The 22,031-nt window shown below is 40.2% G+C and overlaps 1 protein-coding gene across 1 annotated transcript in view; it reads left to right on the top strand.

Moving 5' to 3' along the window:
• Positions 1 to 22,031, top strand: part of ARHGAP24 (Rho GTPase activating protein 24) — a 549,762-nt gene that overhangs the window by 244,909 nt on the left and 282,822 nt on the right. The window contains exon 3 of the mRNA XM_010845964.1: positions 3,895 to 3,982. Within this exon, the coding sequence (XP_010844266.1) occupies positions 3,895 to 3,982 (88 nt within the window). The remainder of the gene's footprint in view (positions 1 to 3,894; positions 3,983 to 22,031) is intronic.

Below are 22,031 nucleotides of genomic sequence, written 5' to 3' on the forward strand. Positions count from 1 at the left end.
CCCATACCATCCCTCTGGGTCGTCCCAGTGCACCAGCCCCAAGCATCCAGTATCGTGCATCGAACCTGGACTGGCATCTCGTTTCATACATGGTATTTTACATGTTTCAATGCCATTCTCCCAAATCTTCCCACCCTCTCCCTCTCCCACAGAGTCCATAAGACTGTTCTATACATCAGTGTCTCTTTTGCTGTCTCGTACACAGGGTTATGGTTATCATTTTTCTAAATTCCATATATATGCGTTAGTATACTGTATTGGTGTTTTTCCTTCTGGCTTACTTCACTCTGTATTATAGGCTCCAGTTTCATCATTCATCATTAAAATGAATTCTTTTTAGTGGCTGAGTAATACTCCATTGTGTATATGTACCATAGCTTTCTTATCCATTCATCTGCTGTTGGACATCTAGGTTGCTTCCATGTCCTGGCTATTATAAACAGTGCTGCGATGAACATTGGGGTACGCGTGTCTCTTTCCCTTCTGGTTTCCTCAGTGTGTATGCCCAGCAGTGGGATTGCTGGGTCATAAGGCAGTTCTATTTCCAGTTTTTTAAGGAATCTCCACACTGTTCTCCATAGTCGCTGTACTAGTTTGCATTCCCACCAACAGTGTAAGAGGGTTCCCTTTTCTCCACACCCTCTCCAGCATTTATTATTTGTAGACTTTTGGATCACAGCCGTTCTGACTGGTGTGAAATGGTACCTCATAGTGGTTTTGATTTGCATTTCTCTGATAATGAGTGATGTTGAGCATCTTTTCATGTATTTGTTAGCCATCTGTATGTCTTCTTTGGAGAAATAAGCAAGAAAATTGCAAGATCAAATTTATGTTTCTACATTTGAATCAGTTCTAATGAGATGGATGAAACTGCAACCTATTATACAGAGTGAAGTAAGCCAGAAAGAAAAACACCAATACAGTATACTAATGCATATATATGGAATTTAGAAAGATGGTAACAATAACCCTGTGTACGAGACAGCAGAAGAGACACTGATGTATAGATCAGTCTTATGGACTCTGTGGGAGAGGGAGAGAGTGGGGAGATTTGGGAGAATGGCATTGAAACATGTATAATATCATGTATGAAACGAGTCGCCAGTCCAGGTTCGATGCACGATACTGGATGCTTGGGGCTGGTGCACTGGGATGACCCAGAGGGATGGTATGGGGAGGGAGGAGGGAAGAGGGTTCAGGATGGGGAACACAGGTATACCTGTGGTGGATTCATTTTGATATTTGGCAAAACTAATACAATATTATAAAGTTTAAAAATAAAAAAAAAAAGAAAACTGTTAAAGATCACTCTGACCATGTTAAGGAAAAAAAAAAATAATTAAAAGATGTTTGAGTAGTGTGAGAAATTCAGTGAGGGGGTATTTGACACATTCCAGATAAGAGATATAGTCTCTTGGACTAGGGCATGGTGTAAGTGAAAGTGAAAGTGAAGTTGCTCAGTCCTCTCCAACTCTTTGCCACCCCATGGACTGCAGCCTACCATGCTTCTCCGTCCATGGGATTTTCCAGGCAACAATACTGGAGTGGGTTGCCATTTCCTTCTTCAGGGGATCTTCCCAACCCAGGAATCGAACCCAGGTCTCCTGCATTGCAGACAGATACTTTACTGTCTGAGCCACCAGGGAATAGTAGAGCTACCATAGAGATAATGACTCCTCTGTTTCTGGCTTTTGCAACTGATTAGAAGGTGGTGCTAAGTTGTTGTTCAGTCACTAAGTCATGTCCTATTCTTTGCAACCCCTGGGCTGCAGCATGTCAGTTTCCATTGTCCTTCACTATCTCCTAGAGTTTGCTCAAAGACATGTCCATTGAGTTCATGATGCCATTCAACTGTGTCATCCTCTGCTGCCCCTTTCTGCTTTTGCCTTCAGTCTTTCCAAGTCCTTCCAATTAATATTCAGGGTTGATTTCCTTTAGGATTGACTGGTTTAATCTCCTTGAAGTCCAAGGAATTCTCAAGATTCTTCTCCAGCACCACAGTTCAAAAGCATCAATTCTTCAGTGCTCAGCCTTCTTTACGGTCCAGCTCTCACATCCGTACATGACTACAGGAAAAAACCATAGCTTTGTCTATACAGACCTTTTAGGGAATATATAAATAGGACCTAAATTAACTGCATTTGAATTTTGCTAAGTTTAGTTGGAGATGCATTTTAAATATCCAAATGGAAATGTCAAATAAGCTCTTGGATACAAAAGTCTAGAGGTCAGATAGTCCTTGATAGAAATATTAATTTGATATTCTTTGGATTCTAGTTGGTTATTCAAGTCATAGGCACGGATAAGATAGCTTAGAGAAAGAGTGTATAAAGTCAGAGGAGAAGGAAGCATTGGATAAATCTCTGGAAAACTCTAACATTTAAAGGCCAGTTATTACCAGCAAAAGAGACTCAGTCAACAGAAAAATAAAAGGAAAACCTGGAGAAACTAAGACAGCAAGGAAAGAAAGACATCAAGAAAGAGTTAATAGTTAAAAGTTAATAGTGCTAAATGCTCCTGAGGAGTCAAGTTCATGGAGGATTGAAAATTTACCAAGCTGCAGTGGATCCATATGAATAAATGGATTCAGTGTAGAGAATTCATTGCTAGGCAAGGGAAAAAAAGTGAAATGAGAACTGGAGGGGAAGGTGGAGTCAAAGAAGTAATTTTTAAAATATGTCTCAGTACTGACGGAAATGATCCACTATAGAAAACAAAATTAAAAAAAAAAAGAAAGAAAGAAAACAAAATTTAACAGAAAAGAGAGAAGATAATGAAGAGAAGGCTATGGGAGCATTAGCTGTATTATTGAATGCCTCTGCCTTGGTTTCTGCAGCTATAAAATGGGGATATATAATACCTACCTTGTAAGATTTTTCTAACAAATAATATTATGCTGGTTGAATGCTCAGTAAAAGGTTTTGGCACACAGAATACATTAAATAAATTGATGCTTAAAAGAGCACCACAGCTCTCTTATCCATTCATCTGCTGATGGACATCTAGGTTGCTTCCATGTCCTAGCTATTGTAAACAGTGCTGCAATGAACATTGGGGTACACGTGTCTCTTTCAATTCTGGTTTCCTCAGTGTGTATGCCCAGCAGTGGGATTGCTGGGTCGTATGGCAGTTCTATTTCCAGTTTTTTAAGGAGTCTCCACTGTAGTACATACACACAGTGGAATATTACTTAGCCATTAAAAAGAATGCATTTGAATCAGTCCTACTGAGGTGGATGAAACTGGAGTCTATTATATAGAGTGAAGTAAGTCAGAAAGAAAAACACCACTACAGTATAATAACACATATATATGGAATTTAGAAAGATGGTAACAATGACAATATATGCGAGATAGCAAAAGAGATACAGATGTAAAGAACAGACTTTTGGAGTCTGTGGGAGGTGAGGGTGGGATCATTTGAGAGAATAGCATTGAAACATATGTATTATCATATGTGAAGTAGATTGCCAGTCCAGGTTCGATGCATGAGACAGGGCACTCAGGGCTGATGCATTGAAATGACCCTGAAGGATGAGGGGGGAAGTGGGAGGGGGTTAAGGATGGGGAACACATGTACATCCATGGCTGATTCATGTGAATGTATCACTACAATATTGTAAAGTAATTAATCTCCTATTAAAATAAATTTACAAAAAAAAAAAAAAGTACTCAGCACCTCTCACAGTGTTTTATATCTATGAGGTGCTCAACAAATATTTGTTAAATGTTGAATGTATATGATGCTGTTATATGATTTTTGATTAGCTGGGAATATAAATGAGTCAGAGGCATATCACTAAATACTGGGTTACAGACACACCTTAGATGTTCACTGTTGATGATGATATTTGCCATCTGATGATGTTGATATTTAGGGCATTTGTGTTCACAGGGTACAATTTTCTTGCCTGGAAATAAAGTGCTTGAACATCCCTGCAATGAAGAGAGCCCAGGGAAGTTTCTTTTTGAAGTAGTTCCAGGTAAGGTATTTTTCTGCTTTGATTCAAGAATTGCTGTTCCATATTGGTAAAGACAGGTCAGACAGCCTTTATTCTTCTCAAGTCATGGCTATGAACATTCATTTGAAGAGGCAAGTGTCAAATTTGGTTGGTATTCACACAGAGACTAATGATTCCAGGTTTGTACACTGGTACAAATGAACACACCTACGCACATGCATTTACCCACATGACTACTGGATTTCCATTTGTCCATGAGACTGCAGAGCGGACCAGAAGGCATGATACGGCCTTCCTATGGGGACTACTGGGGCAAAGCTGACTCTGCAGTTCTCTTACCGTATAGGATTTGACCAGGTGCTCCAGGTAGAATGCCTTGCCCAGCTGATTCACCGTCAGGTTCCCTCGCAAAATTTCATCTTTAAGGAGCCTTGGCTATAAAATCACAACAGAACAAAAGCCGTCCTTCAGTGACTGACAAAGGATCGGTCACACCAGGTTTGCTCACAACCAACTACTTCCACATGTTTGGCTTAGAGCATTTGAGGACATCTCTGCCAAGTGATCAGATCCTGGAGTTCCATGTCTTCAGTCTTCAACATCTGTTCACTTTTTAATTTTTTTTCTTTTAGTCATTTGCATCCACCCCTCTCAGAATACCTCATCTGCACTTAAGTCTTTGAGTCACCCAGCAACACTTTCTTCAAGGTCATGATCTACTTCCTTGGTCAGTTCCTTAGCCCTTCTTTAACTCTTGCTATAAGAAAAAGGGAGTTAGGAATGTGGTTTTTATATCTTTGGTTCTGACTGACCCAGTTGATGCAATATTAACATGGATTTCATCACAGCTTAGGGTGAGTGTGAATTTATTTGTGTGACTAATATATAATGCATATCAATAATGCTGGTGCAGAGGCAGTCAGTAAAACATTTTCCCCAGATTTGTAAATGCTGGGAATCTAAAATGCAAAAGCATATTTTCCTCCCTCAGTGAAAACAGCTGTAGCTCTGAGTTCATCTGGCTCACAGTGGAATCCATGACTAAATGTTAATTAATGCAGCTCAAGTGCAGAAAGGTTAGTCAGATGCATTGTGTTATTTGTTTCCCCTCAGGGAAAACATATTGTAAGAAACCTGAATCTTGTTTGCTCTATTAAAATCTTGTTATACTTACTTCTTAGTGGAATACCCTATATGGAACCAAATTCCAGATGTTGCAAAGTCTTTGAAGTATCAGTAGAGGAAATTTCACTATTTATTCTCAAACATTAGGCCTATTAGCGTTGAAATGAGCATGGTATTAAACTGGCAGCTTTGATTCTTCATCTCCGATAATACTAAAGGTCTACTTTCTCATGCAGTCTCCCATTTGTGTAGAGATTGCACTTTTTGGTGAAGATGTTCTCACATACACTGTTCTAGAAAGAGCTGTGTCTTCAAACCCAGAAAGTCGCAAAACCTCCTTTCCAAGGTTGCAATTCTAGGGTATGTGTTTCATGCACAACACATAAGACAGAATGGCTTCTAATGAGCAAAGCTTAAGGAGTTTAAGACTGTGTGGTGTGGAATCTGAAAGCTGTCATTTCAAAATAATTTTTTCAGGGAAGTTCAGGGTGGCTGCAGTAGTTATGGAAATAAACATACTATGCCCATAGCTCATTTGAAAAGATGCTTCCTGAATAATTAATGCAATATGTAGTAGCTTCTAAATTAGGTTTAATAATTCTGAATCATCTTTGGCAGTAACAAGAGACTTGTGCCAAATGCTTCTTTAAAGAAAGAGCTGAAAAAACACTATGGCTGCATTGGGAATCCAGAGTTTGTGCCATTAGTCGTGGTCATAAGAACTCTTGGGTATGTCCCTACATTAGGATGGAATTCCCAGGCAAATGCCTCCGTACATGTATTGGAATGGAAGGATCAGTATCACATGATTTTAACCAGTTTTTGCAAAAATCAAGATTGCTTAAAGATAGCAGGGCATTTGGTTTATCTTTGTAAGTTAGAATAACAAGATACTATTTTCTAATTATTCCAATTGTGTGACAGTTTGATGTGGGGAATCTGGAAAGCTGCAAGAGTGTTTTCATTTGTCAGAAAATGCAGGAGACGGGAAGGAGTGGAGAAATGTGATCCATGTCTTATATAGAATCTTCTGCAGGACTGCCTGTCTGCAGATCCTCATAACACATACTTATTCTACACTGGCTTTCTCTGTGGAATTCTCTCGATCACCACTTCTGAAAATTCATCCTGCAAATGATACTTACATATCCAGCACAATTCTGTCTTTATGGACAAATGTCTTAAGTCCAACTACCCAAGTTACAGTCAATGAATAGGATTAAATGCTTTAATCATACCTGCTTGTAATGATTTTCAGTAAAAATGGCAAATACCTCCAGAAGGCTCTGCCAAATATTCTAGCACTATATACATACACACACATTTGTGTATGAATGTGTGTGTAAAATTGTGTGTACACACACACACATATATATACACATATATATCTATACATATAAAATAAAACATGCATATTTATATTATTTATATACCATCAGCACCTATAAAGTTATACCTTTATAATTTATCAATATATATTATGTAGGTCAGAGTTTTGTTTCATTTCATTTTTGTTTTTGCATTAGTCTGAAGTGTCCTGTGGAATTAAATAATAATCATGTGTAACTCTGAGAGAAAAAAAAGATTTTTCAACAGAATTAAGAGGTTCAGGTCTTTGTATAGTATTTAATTACATTTGTTTTGTATTGCATTTCTATGCAGATTTTAGACTTTTATAAAAAGTGTATGTGAAAAAAGAAACTCATAATTTAGGGTTAATTTCTTATAGACTACTATCCCATGAAATGAATTGTCTCTCTGAATTATGTCGTGATTTATAGCATTTTGCTCCAATTGTTTCCTATTTATCTGCTTGCTACTCAAAAAGGAGACATTAGCCAAATTGGCAAATTTGAAGACTTTGCTGTCAGACATGCCAAATTGTAGGCTGGAGTGAACTTTCATAGCCAAGTGCTAAGCTTTGGGGAAATGTGGTTGAGAAAGGAATGCTGGCAGACCTTCGTGTATAGAACTTGAAGAAAGAAAACGCAGTTGGTTTCGTTGCTTCTCCAAATATGTTCTGTGCGTGTTTCCCTTGTGATGTTAAAACAAAATAAACAGAGTAATTGATGGAATGATGATGTCTTTGCTTAGAACAATATTCTGCCAGAGGGAGAAAAAGGAGTAGTAATTCAGAGACAGGTAAAAAGAGACTAGAAAGTAGGTACTTTATCTAGTTAAAGAACCACAGCTTTCTTCTCATTACCGGATCCCTAACACCTGGAAGTGTAACGCAAGGTGCTGAGTTCTTACTGAAGTGTATATATTTACCAGGTTTATGGAGGAAACGAAGCGTATGTATTTACCAGATTTATGGAGGAAACTCAAGCATATGAAATGGGTTTATTGTTGGCAGTAACTACTTGCCTTGGCTGTGTTGAAGGCTCACTTCCTGCTGTGTGGGATCGTTGCACCTCCTGGTGCAGCAAAGACCTCTTTGTGGCTCTAGAGCCTGAAGTGGAGGGAAGCTCCTCAGATCCTGTTTCTTACTCCTCTGCCTTCCTCTCTGGCAATAATACCAAGAGAAAGATGGAAGACGATAGAGATCTTCCTCCAGAGAAGCTACCCCTGTGGTATAACCTCTTAACACTGACTGGCTATTACTTGCCTGCTAAGTTGCTTCAGTCATTTCTGACTCTGCAGCCCTATGGGCTGTAGCCCACCAGGCTCCTCTGTCCATGAGATTCTCCAGGTAAGAATACTGGAGTGGGTTGCCATTTCCTTCTCCTGGGGATCTTCCTGACTCAGGGATGGAAACTGCTTCCCTTAGGTCTCCTGCATTGGCAGGCAGGTTCTGTACCACTAGCGTCACCTAGGAAACCCTAACGGCTATTGCATCCCACTTCAAATGCTGCCTCTCTCGTCTGATGCATGTGTAGATTATATAATCTCCCTAGAATTAGAAAGGCACGTCCTGTGGTAGGAGCCTCCGCCTTGAGCATGGTCCTGGTGGCATAGCAACAAAATGGCTTAAAGGCCAGCTGCTTTCGTTGAGCTTATTTGGTGACCCGGAAACTCACGTATCCTGATCTGCCAAGAAAGGGTAATGAAAACTGCTTCCCTCAGTACTTCCATCTCGCCCCATTCCCCATGAAGCATGAGTGTCATACCCAGCAGTTCAGTGGTTTCATGCCTCATGAGAGTCTTCAACTTGGAGAAGAGCTGGGTGGCAGATCTAGCTTCAAAACTGATGACCTACTCGCTTGTGCTTCCCTGACTTGTTCTGATGGTTGAGAGAAATTCTTTCCCTTCTCCTCAAAAAAACCGTGTTTGGCTTGAAAACTGTTATATCCAAGTGGCACTTCCTCTTTTCTAGTCTTTCTCCGGTAACACAGGGGCAGGGAGATAGCATTTGGGTTCCTTCTCTGAAATGCATTTTCTCCTACAGGGAAGCCTTACAGGTAAGTGGCCAGGCATAACTTCCACTGATTTTTGTTTTAAGGTTTTAGCACTTTTGTCTTCAGATTTAGATCTTAGCAATTTCAGGATAATGGAACGATAACTTTTTGTCTACCTATAATCTTACATTGAATTCCAAATACACATGGATGAAGAGTTATGTTGGGGGTTCTCTCTGGAGATACTCCATCTCCCAGGATGTGAGGAAGGCAGGATCCGGCAGAAGAAGAAGCTGGCCTGCTGCGCCACAGCACCTGAGGTCTCAGCGGATGCTGTGGGGAACTCTGAAGCTTGGACACTTCTTAGAGTCCCTCTAACCTTAACCTGAGTTTCCAAGCCTTTGTTTCCTGGCGTCAGCTAATTAAGTCATTCACTGCAGGGAGATGAGACAAATAAACCCAGGTGAAGCAGTTCTGCATTACAATAGAGAAAATTTCCATGAGAGTCTCTGAGAGCCACAGCAGCCAATATAACAACCTCTAGAATCTAGACAAAGCATCACAGTATCCATTAGAGTATCTATAGCTTTACTTGTATCCAGCTTTCTGTATCCCAGACAGGCTTTTTTTATTTTGGTTTGTTTTGTCCTTCTTTTTTTATTGCACACTTTTTAAATGTATCAATTAACCTTCACTACATTATTGTTTAATCCTCAACTCTATTATTATATCCATTTCCAGATCAAGAAACTGAAGAACAGAGAAGTAGTTTGATCAAGGTCAAATAACTAACAGTAGCTAGTAAATGCATGTGTGTGTGTGTGTGTATATATATATATATATATAATTTATTACTGATTTTATATATATATTCTGGCTTAACATATGAGATAGAGTATTAGAGACTGGGGCCTAGTTTTTGAAATAATGAACTTGTGAACTCTTTTTATTAGTAGTCAGGGAAGTGGATAGACTTGTATCTCTTAGCTTAAGGATGAGAATTTGGGCACTTGAAGTAAGAATAGGTTTTTTCATTTACAGCAACTATTTTTATGTATAAGCCTATCAGAAAAGTGTTTCTGTTGTCATTGTTCAGTCTCTAAGTCATATCCAACTCTTTGCAACCCTATGAACTGCAGCACACCAGGCTTCCCTGTCCTTCACTATCTCCATGAGTTTGCTCAAACTTAAATCCATTGAGTCAGTGATGCCATCCAACCATCTCATCCTCTGTCACCCCCTTTTCCTCTTGCCCTGTGTTTCCCAGCATCAGGGTCTTTTCCAACGAGTTGACTCTTCGCATCAGGTAGCCAAAGTTTCGGAGCTTCAGCTTCAGCATCAAACTTTCCAGTGAATATTCAGGGTTGATGTCCTTTAGGATTGACTGGCTTGATCTTCTTGCTGTCCAAGTGACTCTCAAGAGCCTTCTCCAGCACCACAGTTCGAAAGCATCCATTCTTCGGTGCTCAGCCTTCTTTATGATCCAGCTCTCATAGCCATACATGATACTGGAAAGACCATAGCTTTACCTATACCGACCTTTGTTGGCAAAGTGATGTCTCGGCTTTTTAATACACTGTCTAGGTTGGTCATAGCTTTTCTTCCAAGGAGCATCTTGGGTAAAGATGTTGACTTAAAGTTAGAAGGCCACAATTCTACTCTCATGAAAAAGAGGGAAGAAAACCACACTTGTCTGCAGTGCTCTTTCATGTATATAAATAACTGTATCAAAGGAAAACTCTGAACCTGTAATTTTTTCCTTCAGAAAATTGTTACACACTGGGGTTCAATACTGTTCGTGACAGAACTCACACTGCTGAAATTGTTCTCACTTCTTCACTAGACCCCTCCACACCCTGGCCAAGTTATCATTCACTGTCTAGGCACTGATAAGCAGACCTAATGCTGTTCCTTTATTGGGAATCAGTCCAGTGACCTGCACAGTGCTGACCAAGGAGAGACTCATTGCAAGTTTTAAGGGCAATTACCAATATTGCAGATTTCCAAAGCCCAGTCTCAGCCCAGTGCTCCAAATCAATAATGACCAAAACTTGGAGGTTTTCCTCTTTCGTCCTTCCCACAGAAAGAGAAAAGAAGAGATGAACACAGGAGAAAGTGGGGTGAAAGATGAGAGGCAGCTATGGGAACAAAGAAAAAAAGAGAAAATTTGAAGGGTAATTTGAAGTGATTTTTGTCTGCCTGGAAATGAAATTAATCCTTCAACAAAGGAGAAGGGGACATTTAATCTCACCTTTAGCCAGGAATATACTAATTACTAAATATCCTTAGATAATTACATACTACTTATGTAAATTTTAAGGAAAAATATTTCCATTTTAACTCTTTTCCAGAAGGATTTTCAAGGGCTAACTGAAAAGTTAGAAAACATGGATGCCTAGAGAGTCCAATAAATGAATTATGGATCTTCTTGCTTAAAAAAAAAAAAGTGTTTACCTACCACAATTGCAAACACTTTAGGGCGCTTCAGAGAGTCCCTGAAACCCAATGTGGATTCCAGCTTTAGAGCTGTACCTTAAATTTAGGGACCTGAGATGTTATTGGTCTTTATCTCTGTCTCTATATTTAGGTATTTGTCTCTATGTTCTATACATCATCTATTTCATCTAAACACGTATTGCATAAACATGACAATTCTTTTCCTATTATTTGTAACTATGTAAGGTACAAATGTGGGGTAGTATCAGTGTTTCACTTTTACCACCCTGATTCACTTGTGAGTTTTTCCCACCCTGGTTCTATGATCGTATAGCTCTACAGACCTATTTTATATATTTACCAAAAAAAAGAAACTTTCTAGATAGAATGTTTCATGGCTCTGGAGGCTATAAAATTTTTAATTTACCAAAATGTGAGCTATTTAGGCGGTCAGTGCAGCTGTGCTGTATAGCTGTGCTATGGCCATCTGAGAAATAGATAATTCTGAGAGATATCCATGGGTGTCTCTGAGAAAGAAAAAAGTGTAGCCGGTTTTTTTAGTTTTTGAGATAATTATGTGACATCAGTGAGGCAAGTTTTTCATTCATGTCTGTTTTGCAACTCCTGCTGGGGTGATCAAATAATGCTATTGGATAAATTAATTTGCCATCATTCTGAATGTAAACCAGTATTTGGCATCTACTTTATATGAAAATGTGGAAATATTTTAATAGTATTTTAGTATAGAAATTGGTTATTTTCTTGATTACTGGTTAAATATGCTGCTAAGGCATTTAATTTACAACACTCCCTTTATTTTATCCCTTTTGTGTGAGTACTGTAAGTTGAAATCCATGTAATTAAATTTGTTACCCAAAGGCAAATATGACAATCTCTTTTTTTGTCTGCCTAAGTCTGTAGGCAGCCCTGAAGCTTGTATTTTTTTTCCCTTTGCTTGGTTAATGTGTGCAAATCATTTTAAGAATGTGAGTAGGAACTGTTTATGGTATGAAAACATATTTCTGTATACACAAGTAGTTCTGAACATGACTTAAATAAATGCATTGAAAATCAGCATGCTTTAACTACTGTCTATTCTTCTATTAAAAAAATGTATTTGAGATGTTTGCTTCAAAATTCCCTTCCTACTTAGAATGCTTTAAAATATACATTTAAAAGAGGCCATTAAAATAACACAAGGGGCATTTTTAAATGTTTGTAATTTCTTCAGATTCCAGCTACTCCCCTGTCAACCAAAAGACATTTGGAGCACTTTATAAACCGATCTTAAGATCCACTTATGAGAAGTGTCCATATGAGGAGGATGTCTGACAGTGTTTGTAGACATGTTGACCTACTCACATTTAATTCCTTCATTCATTTTATATCCTACTTCAAGGGTCAGAAAACATTTTCCAGAAAGAACAAGAAAGCAAGTATTTTAGGCTTTGCTGGCCATAAAGTCTCTGTTATAACCATTCAACTCTGCCATTGTAGCATAAACAAATGATACATGGCTGTGTTCCAACAAAACTTGATTGGGCTTCCCTGGTGGTCCAGTGGTTAAGAATTTGCCTTGCAAAGCAAAGGACACCTGTTCATACCAAAATTTGGATTTTATATAATTTTCAAATATCAAGAAGTGTTATCTTCTTTGGATTTTTGTTCTCTAATCAGTTAAAAATGTAGACAGTAAGCCAGATTTGGCCCATGGGCCATAACTAGCCAACTCTTGTACTAGATTAAAAACAGCAAACCTATGAAAAGGAGCAGGAAGATACTATTATAAATCACTAATCCCCACTGGTGCCACCAGAGCCAAAATTAGAACTCTGAGACAGCCTGTCTCCCCAGGCCATGGCATTAGCCACTGCTTCAACATCATGATTCGGGAGCTTTTTGCCAATATTTTTATTTAGAAGCTCCATCTTGGAATAATGTCTTTTTTTCTCCCCCCACCAATCATGATGAATCTAAAATGTTTTAGTGACCAAACTGAAATTCTCACTTTAAATTCTGTCTTAAGTCCTTCAGAACTCTACGATCTGACCAGAGCTGAAATCTGTGATGTGCTTTTGAAGCAATGAATACCATTAATAGGAGATTGGGTGGATGTGCCTAACATGAAAAACATTCCCCATACTTTGTTCAGCCCACACACATTCGGGGTGATATTCACTAGTATTCTGAGATGGAAGCATCCCTTGAAAGATGAAATAAACTTGATGTTTCTCCTAAACCCTCCTCTTCACAATGTACATTAGCATCTTAAAGCTCTAAGTGTGTGTGCTGTGCTTAGTCGCTCAGTTGTGTCCAACTCTTTGCAACCCATGGCCTATAGCCCACCAGGCTCCTTTGTTCTTGGGGATTCTCTAGGCAAGAATACTGGAGTGGGTAGCCTATCCCTTCTCCAGAGGGTCTTCCCAGCCCAGGAATTGAACCAATGTTTCCTGCATTGCACACAGATTCTTTACCAACTGAGTTATCAGGGAAGCCCTTGTCAATCCTAGAAGAAATCAATCCTAAATATTTATTAGAATGACTAATGCTGAAACAAGCTCCAGTACTTTGGTCACCTGATGCGAAGAGCCAACTCATTGTCAAGGACCCTGATGCTGGGAAAGATTGAAGGCAGGAGGACAGCAGAGGATGAGATGGTTGGATGGCATCATTGACTCAACAGACATGGGTTTGAACAAGCTCCAGGGGATGGTGAAGGACAGGGAAGCCTGGCATACTGCAGTCCATAGGGCTGCAAAGGCTTTGGTCATATTTTAGGGCTCTGAACAAGGGTCTCCTAATCTTGATGAGCCTCTCTGGTTTGTTTAATCTTGCCTTAGATGGTTTCTTGGCTGTTCCTCCCTTGATTAGCTCGGGCTTCTTTGTTTTAATTTGCCCTTTGGAATTCAAGGAAGGTTGTGGAGGCTAGAATCTTGCCTATAAGAAATGAAGGACAAAAAAGACCTCTGTGCCTGGAAGCCCCACAGGGCCCTGTTTGTTTTCACCCCACCTGTCATTTAAGAGCATATCTCTACTGCTATCCCACCAGTTTCCCTTTAACGTCAGTGTGAGAAACACTCCCGTAATTTCTAGAGCTTATGTTTACTGAATTATGAATCAGTCCCTGTACTCCTGTATGTCAGGTTTTAAATACAACAGTTCATTTAATATAAATACAATTGTGATAGATGTCATCCCCTCACTGCTCAACAGTGGTACAAATGCACATTCCTAATAAATGCTACAACTGGGCTTCATACTCATCTGAGCCCACAAAACCACCACATGCTGCAGCTTTCTTATACTAATGAGAATATGAATAGATTTATTTTACAGCTTCCCAGGTGGCTCAGTGGTGAAGAACCTGTCTGCCAATGCAGGAGCTACAAAGATACACGGATTTGATCCCTGGGTCAGGAAAATCCCCTGGAGAAGGAAATGGCAACCCCTTCCACTCTTCTTGCCTGGGAAATCCCAAGGACAGAGGAGCCTGGCAGGCTGCAGTCCTTGGGGGTCACAAAAAGCTGGACACGACCGAGCACCTGAGCACACACACACTAGCTCCCACAGAGCCAGGTGTCCAAGAGTTAGGAAAAAAAAAGACGATGAATGAAGAAACGCGGTTAGGGATTTCAGAGTTAGTGTACTCTGCATTTCCTTCTCCTCTCCATGTGGCTCATGTTTCTTGTGTTATCTGTAGTCTCTTCCTTCTCCATCAGATGTGATACTTTAAAAAAAATAACTATTTTTAATTTTTTAAGTGGAGTATAATTGCTTTACAGTGTTGCTTTAGTTTCTGCCTTATAACAAAGTGAATCAGCTGTACATATACATATATCCCCTCCCTCTTGGACCTCCCCAGCCCCATCCCACTGCTCTAGGCCACCACAGAGCACCGAGCTGAGCTCCCTGTATTACGCTCCAGCTCCCCACTGGCTATCTATTTTACACATGGTGGTGTATATATGTCAACGCTACTCTCCCAATTTTCCCCACCCTCCCCTTCTCCTCCATATGTCCAGTCTCTATGTCTGAGTTTCTATTTCAGCCCTGAAACATAGGTTTCTGTACCATTTTTCTAGATTTTATATATATGCGTTAAAAAAAACAATATTTGTTTTCTTCTTTATGATTTACTTCACTTGTAGTATACGCTCAATGCATGTTCACTGAATTATTAAATAGACTAGACCTCAGTTTTATCATTCAGAGAATGATTTCATTGGATTTCATTGGATTAGCTAAAATGAAAAGAGCCTTGCAGCTCTGAGGTATTTAATTTCATCATCGTTCTTTGTCTCTATGCCTTAGGAAACTGGAGACTGAAGAAGTTCATTAACTCCACCTTTAAAAGCAGTCTGCATTGCCTCTCCCTTCAGTCCGTCATAACTACTCAACACCAATCTTGTCATTTAGTACTTCCACGATAGAAGCTGTTGATGAACAAGTTATCTGTTGGGATGAATGTGATCCCTTCCTCCTCGTTGTTCTCTGTGACCTGTTATGTCCTTGAAGGCTGTTTGTGTTCACCTGTCTTTTTTTATCCAATAATCATAAAGGCCTTTGCAACCCAATCAAGCTCAGAAAACAGACAGTACAGAGCTAAAAGAACATCAGTGGCTGTTACGAGGAAAAGAGGATTTCTCCTCTTTTTCTGTGGCAGGGCTTCCTTGAGCTGTGTCCTAGAGAACGAGTGTGTCTGAATAAGGCAGTGGTCAGTGAGAACAACTGTAGGTTAGAAGTGATATGGGACTGAGAAAGAAATGTCTCACAGAAAATGCAGCATATCAGGAGGACGAGTGTGCTGCAGAGCAGCTGCTGATAATTAGGGTGGGAAATAGCTGGCAGCAAGGATGGAACCAGCATGACTTCACGTCCTGCGCCAACTCTCATGGAACCACGGTAGCCATTTTCATTTTTCTTCTTTTTCTCATTCTGATTTTCAGTATAAAACTGAGCTGAACTGGTCTTGAATGTTTCCAAAAGTGAAACCTCAAGGACCATCTGCATCCTGAGGCCCGGGTGGCATCCTGACTTTAAAAAGATTGTTATCTTTGTCTATTGACTTGTGGGTTCCTTGGCCCTGTCTGTTTTTCAAATGCCTCCTTTCTTGAGAATTGTCCGTCTTCACAGCCCATGACCTGAGACCTAGAAAGGCCCAGATGGAAGTCTGGAGAGATCCTGATGCAGCAGAAACGTGTGGTCCTACCTGCCAAAATCCCTCCACCCTAAATAAGAAAACTAGTAACTTGAAGTAGCCACCTAGGAGTTATAAAACCCCTATTTATTCCAGGTGATTTGCTAAATAGTTTGGTAACTACAAAGCTCTTTGCTTTAGATATTTGAGAGTCGAAAAAAACCTAGGACCTAGGAGAAGAGATGCATAGGGGAGAAGACGAGGTGAGCAAAGAAAGCTGTGAAGGCCTCCCTGGAGGCCAGGGTAGGAAGAGAAGGTATCGGACCTCCCTGTCAGACAGGCGTGCATGCATGCTTGTGCCTGCTAAGTCGCTTAGTCGCGCATGACTCTTTGCGACCCCATGGACTGTAGCCCACCAGGCTCCTCTGTCCATGGGATTCTCCAGGCAAGGATACTTGAGTGGGCTGCCATATCCTCCACCAGGGGATCTTCCTGACCCAGGGATCAAACCTGTATCTCCCGTGTCTCCTGCATTGCAGGCAGATTCTTTACCACTGAGCATGGGAAGCCCAGCAGTAGTTTTAAACTACATGTTTGTGTATCTGTGACAAGAAATACGGAGGAGTAGAAAGAGTGCTTATTATTCTATTATTCTGCTTAGGGCTGCCATTACAAAGGACCACAGACTGGGAGGCTTAAACAGCAGAGATTTATTTTCTCACAGTCTGGAGGCTAAAAGTCCAAGATCAAGGTGTCGTAAGATTGATTTCTTCTGAGAGCTCTCTGTTTGCCTTGTAGATGGCTGCCTTTTCCCTGTCTTCACACACTTCCCTCCGTGTATGTCTGTGTCCTAATTTTTCTTTCTGTAAGGACACCAGTAATGTTGGGTTGGGATTCCCTGGTGGCTCAGATGGTAAGGAATCTCCTGCAATTCAGGAGACCTGGGTTCCATCCCTGGGTTTGGAAGATCCCCTGGAGTACATCGAAGTCCACTCCAGTACTCTTCCTTGGAGAATTCAATGGACAGAGGAGCCTCGTGAGCTATAGCCCATGAGGTCGCAAAGAGTCTAACAGGACTAAGCAACTAGGCACAGCACAACACTGGCTTAGAGCCTACCCTAATGATCTAATTTTAACTTAAAAACCTCTTTAAAACCCTCTTTCCAAATAGGGTCAGATTCTGAGGTGCTAGAGGTTAGATCTCCAACATCTGTATTTTGGAAGAGCACAATTCACATCATGACAAAGTAAAAAAGGTGAGATATTACTGTTCTTCCAGAGGCCTCTCTTTTTATGGGGCAAACTCTTTCTCACATTTACTACTTGCTATTTGAGCCATATTCTTCAAGGAAATAAGTGTAAATTCAAACCTTGCTATTTGTACACCAAGCCACAATTCAGAATTCCACTCATCTCTTTCATAAAGGTTGGAAAACCTGAGTGATTTACCAGCCAAAGTATGAACAAAACTACATGTGAAATAGAAATGGAGGCTGCCCAGAGAAAGCCCTGACATTTTATATCTAGCTAGTCTTTCCTGCAAATCGTCCTTGGATTTAAACGTCTTAATTTTGTTCCATGGTTTGTTTTTGTTGTTGTCCTTTGCTCTTATCACTTTGCCTAAAGGAAATCGACCAGGCATGGAGCCTTGTGTCATTGTTAGTAGTCAGTGTCTTTGGGCTTTTTTTTTTAAAGTCCGGGCTCAATTTTATTTAGGAGCAAACTCCTTTCCAAAAGTGGTACACGAATGCATTAAGTACTCCTGTGATGTGTCTAGTCAGGGGAGAAACCAAAGAAACCGTTGATAGATCTCATCTGGTTGTGCAAGCCTTCCACAGTGAATTACTAACTTGTCACTCAGGGTGTAGAGGAGCAAAGAGTATCAAGGCAGGCAATTAAGGCTTCTGGAAAATGATTAGTGCAGGGGCATGCCACGAGGTAGGGTTCACTTCTCCAGCACCAATCACGTTGTCTTTCTCATGACTCACTGTTTCTGATGTGTCACTGGCTTACAGAAATCATAGGGGAGATAATGACGGATCTGTGCTTCAGGGCTCTTTGGCTCTAATGCAGGGGCTCTGATTTGTCATAATGGGTTCTTTGATTGAATGACAACTCATTCCCATATGGCTATAACTGGTGCAAATCAAATCTCATTTGAAGAGATGATTTATTTTATTTTATTTTTCTTTAGCCTCTCCCTCCCACAGAGAACCTTATTGCCAACTTAATTTTATGGAAATTACCTCAATTTCCTGATACCAAATATACAAAACTGCTTACATCTGCCATTTGATCTTTTTCCCCTCTGTTACAACAGAGCACTGGTCTCTTTTCCTCCCTAAATCCAATCTAGCATCTGTCATTGAATTCCACCCACTCCCACCTTTTCAGGAGCCTCTCTTAATCTCCTGATTGTACTGTTTGCATCTTGTTATGTAACTTTGTCTTCTAAATTGAGATTGTCCCATGGCTCACAGGGGTAGCCTGGGAACTGGCATTTTTATTTAAAAAAGCAAATTAATCTTATGCATACTAAAGCTTTAAACATATGAGCATACAATCATGTTATTAGTCCTCTGATTAAACAAAAAAAACCTCTTGGCCACACTCCTCCCACTACATCATATATTTTGTTTCTTTTTCAATAAAACTGCTCTATATTCTTTACTACACTCTCTCCAGTTCCTGTCTTTGGCCCAATCCATTTGTCCCCCAACCCACTTCACTTGACTTTTTCTTATTATTGTCATTAACAGGGCTCTAATTTTCTTAAAAGCAACAATTATGAGTTTCAGGTCTCATAATAATAATTGCTGATAAGACCACTTGACATAATCAATCACCACTTCTTTCTTGACACACATTCTTCACTTGGCTTCAGGGACACACTTTCCTGGTTTTCTTCCTACTTCACTGCCCTTGTCTTCTCAGTCACCACTGCCTGTTCCTCCTTGTCTGCTTAACCTTTTCATGGAAGAGGGACCTTGGGTTCTGTGTCTGTTCATCTATGTCTCACAGATCTCTAATTTTCTCCTAGCTCACTCAGAGGAGAGCTAGGAGACTCCACTCTTCCTGTCATTCTGTTTTATCCCATACAGTGTAGCCAGAGTGATATTTTTAAATAAAGTTTATTCTTTAGAGAAGTTTTAGATTTATTAAAAACAAAAATTGTGCAGAAAGTACAGAGCTCTCTTATACAGAGTGATGATTTTGATATTCAAATCCAATCAACTCATCTCTTATTTAATAACCATATCACAGCCCATCAGTTCAATTCAGTTCAGTCATTCAGTCGTGTCCGACTCTTTGCGACCCCATGGACTACAGCACTCCAGACCTCCCTATCCATCACCAACTCCTGGAGTTTACTCAAACTCATGTCCATTGAGTCGGTGATGCCATCCAACCATCTCATCCTCTGCCGTCCCCTTCCTCTCCTGCCTTCAATCTTTCCCAGCATCAGGGTCTTTACAAATAAGTCAGCTGTTTGCATCAGGTGGCCAAAGTATTGGAGTTTCACCTTCAACATCAGTCCTTCCAATGAACACCCAGGACTGATCTCCTTTAGGATGGACTGGTTGGATCTCCTTGCAGTCCAAGGGACTCTCAAGAGTCTTCTCCAATGCCACAGTTCAAAAGCATTAATTAGGCCCCCACATAGACTATCCAGTGTGTTTTGGCTCTTTCTTGCTCTCTGGACTCTAACCACATTGGTCTTCTTTCACTTTCTCAAATGTGTCATGCTTCACTCTAGCCACAGAGCCTTTCTATATGCTGTTCTATTTTTTAAAAATTAGCCTTCCCATCATTCCAAGATTCCTGAGATAACTCCTACTCATTTCTCAGATAGTGCCTAATTAGTTAGCTTCTCCAGCTGTCCCTGAGCTTGATTCTCCATCCCTGAGCTTGATTCTCCATCCCAGTCTTTCTTAACCCATGATTGAAGACCCATGACCCATTTTTCTTATATAAATAATGTGAGTTATGTATTAACTTACAAAAAATGTCAGTTTCATGAGAGCTGTATCTTTGGGTTTTTTGCTCATTAAAATGTAAGTTTCCTCACAAAAATGTAAATTGCATGAAACTGGATCTCTGTATTTTGGCTCATTATCTTATCTCTAGCACATAGAAAACTACCCAACATGTTGTGGCCATTCAATAAATATTTGTGGAAGAAAAGAAGGGAAAGAGGGAGAGAGGAACTCGGAAGGAAGGGTGAAAAAGAAGGGGGAAGGGAGATATAGGAAGTCGATATAATCTAGAAATGGGTAGGTTCTGGGGTTGATAATCAAGAGCCTTGAGTATAACACTAATTCTGTTACTCAGTTCTCACTCAAGGTTTGGTTAGTTCAACAAACATTAGTAAGAGTCAACTATGAGCCAGATATTATGTAGCAAGTTCTTATTCTCAAGCAGTCATGGTTTGTCATCCCAGAGAACATCCCTTAGAGATGGAGTTCCACTGAACCCTCTGTAAAACACTGCTTAAACCCATTTGTGAAGCAATCCAGAATTTACGGAACTAATAGGTGGGTGAAATGAGACTTCTGCTATATCTCTTAGACAAGTCCTCTAATTGCTGGGCATCCATTTCCTCATCAGTGAAATAGACATTGCACCATGGAATTACCAGATGAGAGTGTGTATGTCAGTATAGACACTGCACCGTGGAATTACCAGATGAGAGTGTGTATGTCAGTATAGACACTGCACCATGGAATTACCAGATGAGAGTGTGTATGTCAGTATAGACACTGCACCATGGAATTACCAGATGAGAGTGTGTATGTCAGTATAGACACTGCACCATGGAATTACCATATGAGAGTGTGTATGTCAGTGTCTGCAAATTGTTGTCGCCCAGTGAGCATCATTTCATCCCATTAGTCTTCCCATCATATGCATGTCTGACTTGTCCTCAGCACTCTTCTCTTTAGGGGCACCTCCTTATTTCTAATGTGTTGTAATCCAGTGATAAGTCTTAATAACACCATCCTCTATCAATTTCTCCTCTAGCTGATATGATGTGTAAAGCTCAAATTGTGCAAAAGAAGTCAGTGAAGAAAGAATGGGATGATCTGTGTGCCTGTGTGAACAGTGGGCTTCTTTTATGCAGTTGTGTTCCATTCCCTCTCAAAATGCTGAAAATCTAGACCTGTCATAAATGACTCCTATCTTGGTCAATATGACCTAACTACCAAACGTTAAACCCACCCATTCTGTTCCCACTTTGCTGTTAATCCGTGGACCCCAGTGGATTTAACCACTGCTTCTTTTGAGATGAATGTCTCCTTCACTTCCTGGGAGATAGCAGTTCCTATTCATTAGTTTTCTGGAACACAAAGCCTCAAGGGCATAAATGATACTACTGATGGTACTCCTAGTGATGGGACTGACCGTGCATGGGAAGTGCATTATATTATATGCTCAGCTTATTGGTAACTGACTGAATTATGCAGAAAGACCAGGCATCATGACTTAGTATATTAATAGTGACCAAAAACACAATCTGATTCAAAGTGCAGTATTACCGTCTCCTCGCTCTTCAAACTAGTTAGAGATCTCATTTTTAAATATTTAAATTTGAAGCTTTTACATGCTCTCACTTTCACAGCATTTGCAAATTCATATTCACCTTTAGGTTGTCTATTTAAACATATGAAAGAACATATCATCTTGACAACTACCACCAATGTAAAATAAATTATACTGAAAGGGTCAGAGCAAAGAGTCCACGGTAAAAGGAAAGATAGCGCTCACGTAGCAGCAGCTTGGCTTGCTTTCATAAGACTCTGAGCCCTGTGTGAGTAAACCAGCACATTGGGCTCAAGTTCCGGAAAATACCATCTTTGAAGCAATTAACGATCAGCAAATCTTGAATCTTTAGGATTTCTTGGGCAAATTAATATCAAAGATTACTTCTAAATGAGACCTGCTGCTGCTGCTGGTAAGTCACTTCAGTCGTGTCCGACTTTGTGCGACCCCATAGACGGCAGCCCACCAGGCTCCCCCGTCCCTGGGATTCTCC

Source organism: Bison bison, unplaced genomic scaffold (genome assembly GCF_000754665.1).
Source record: "Bison bison bison isolate TAMUID 2011002044 unplaced genomic scaffold, Bison_UMD1.0 scf7180017864228, whole genome shotgun sequence".
In the NCBI taxonomy this organism is placed as follows: Eukaryota; Metazoa; Chordata; class Mammalia; order Artiodactyla; family Bovidae; genus Bison; species Bison bison.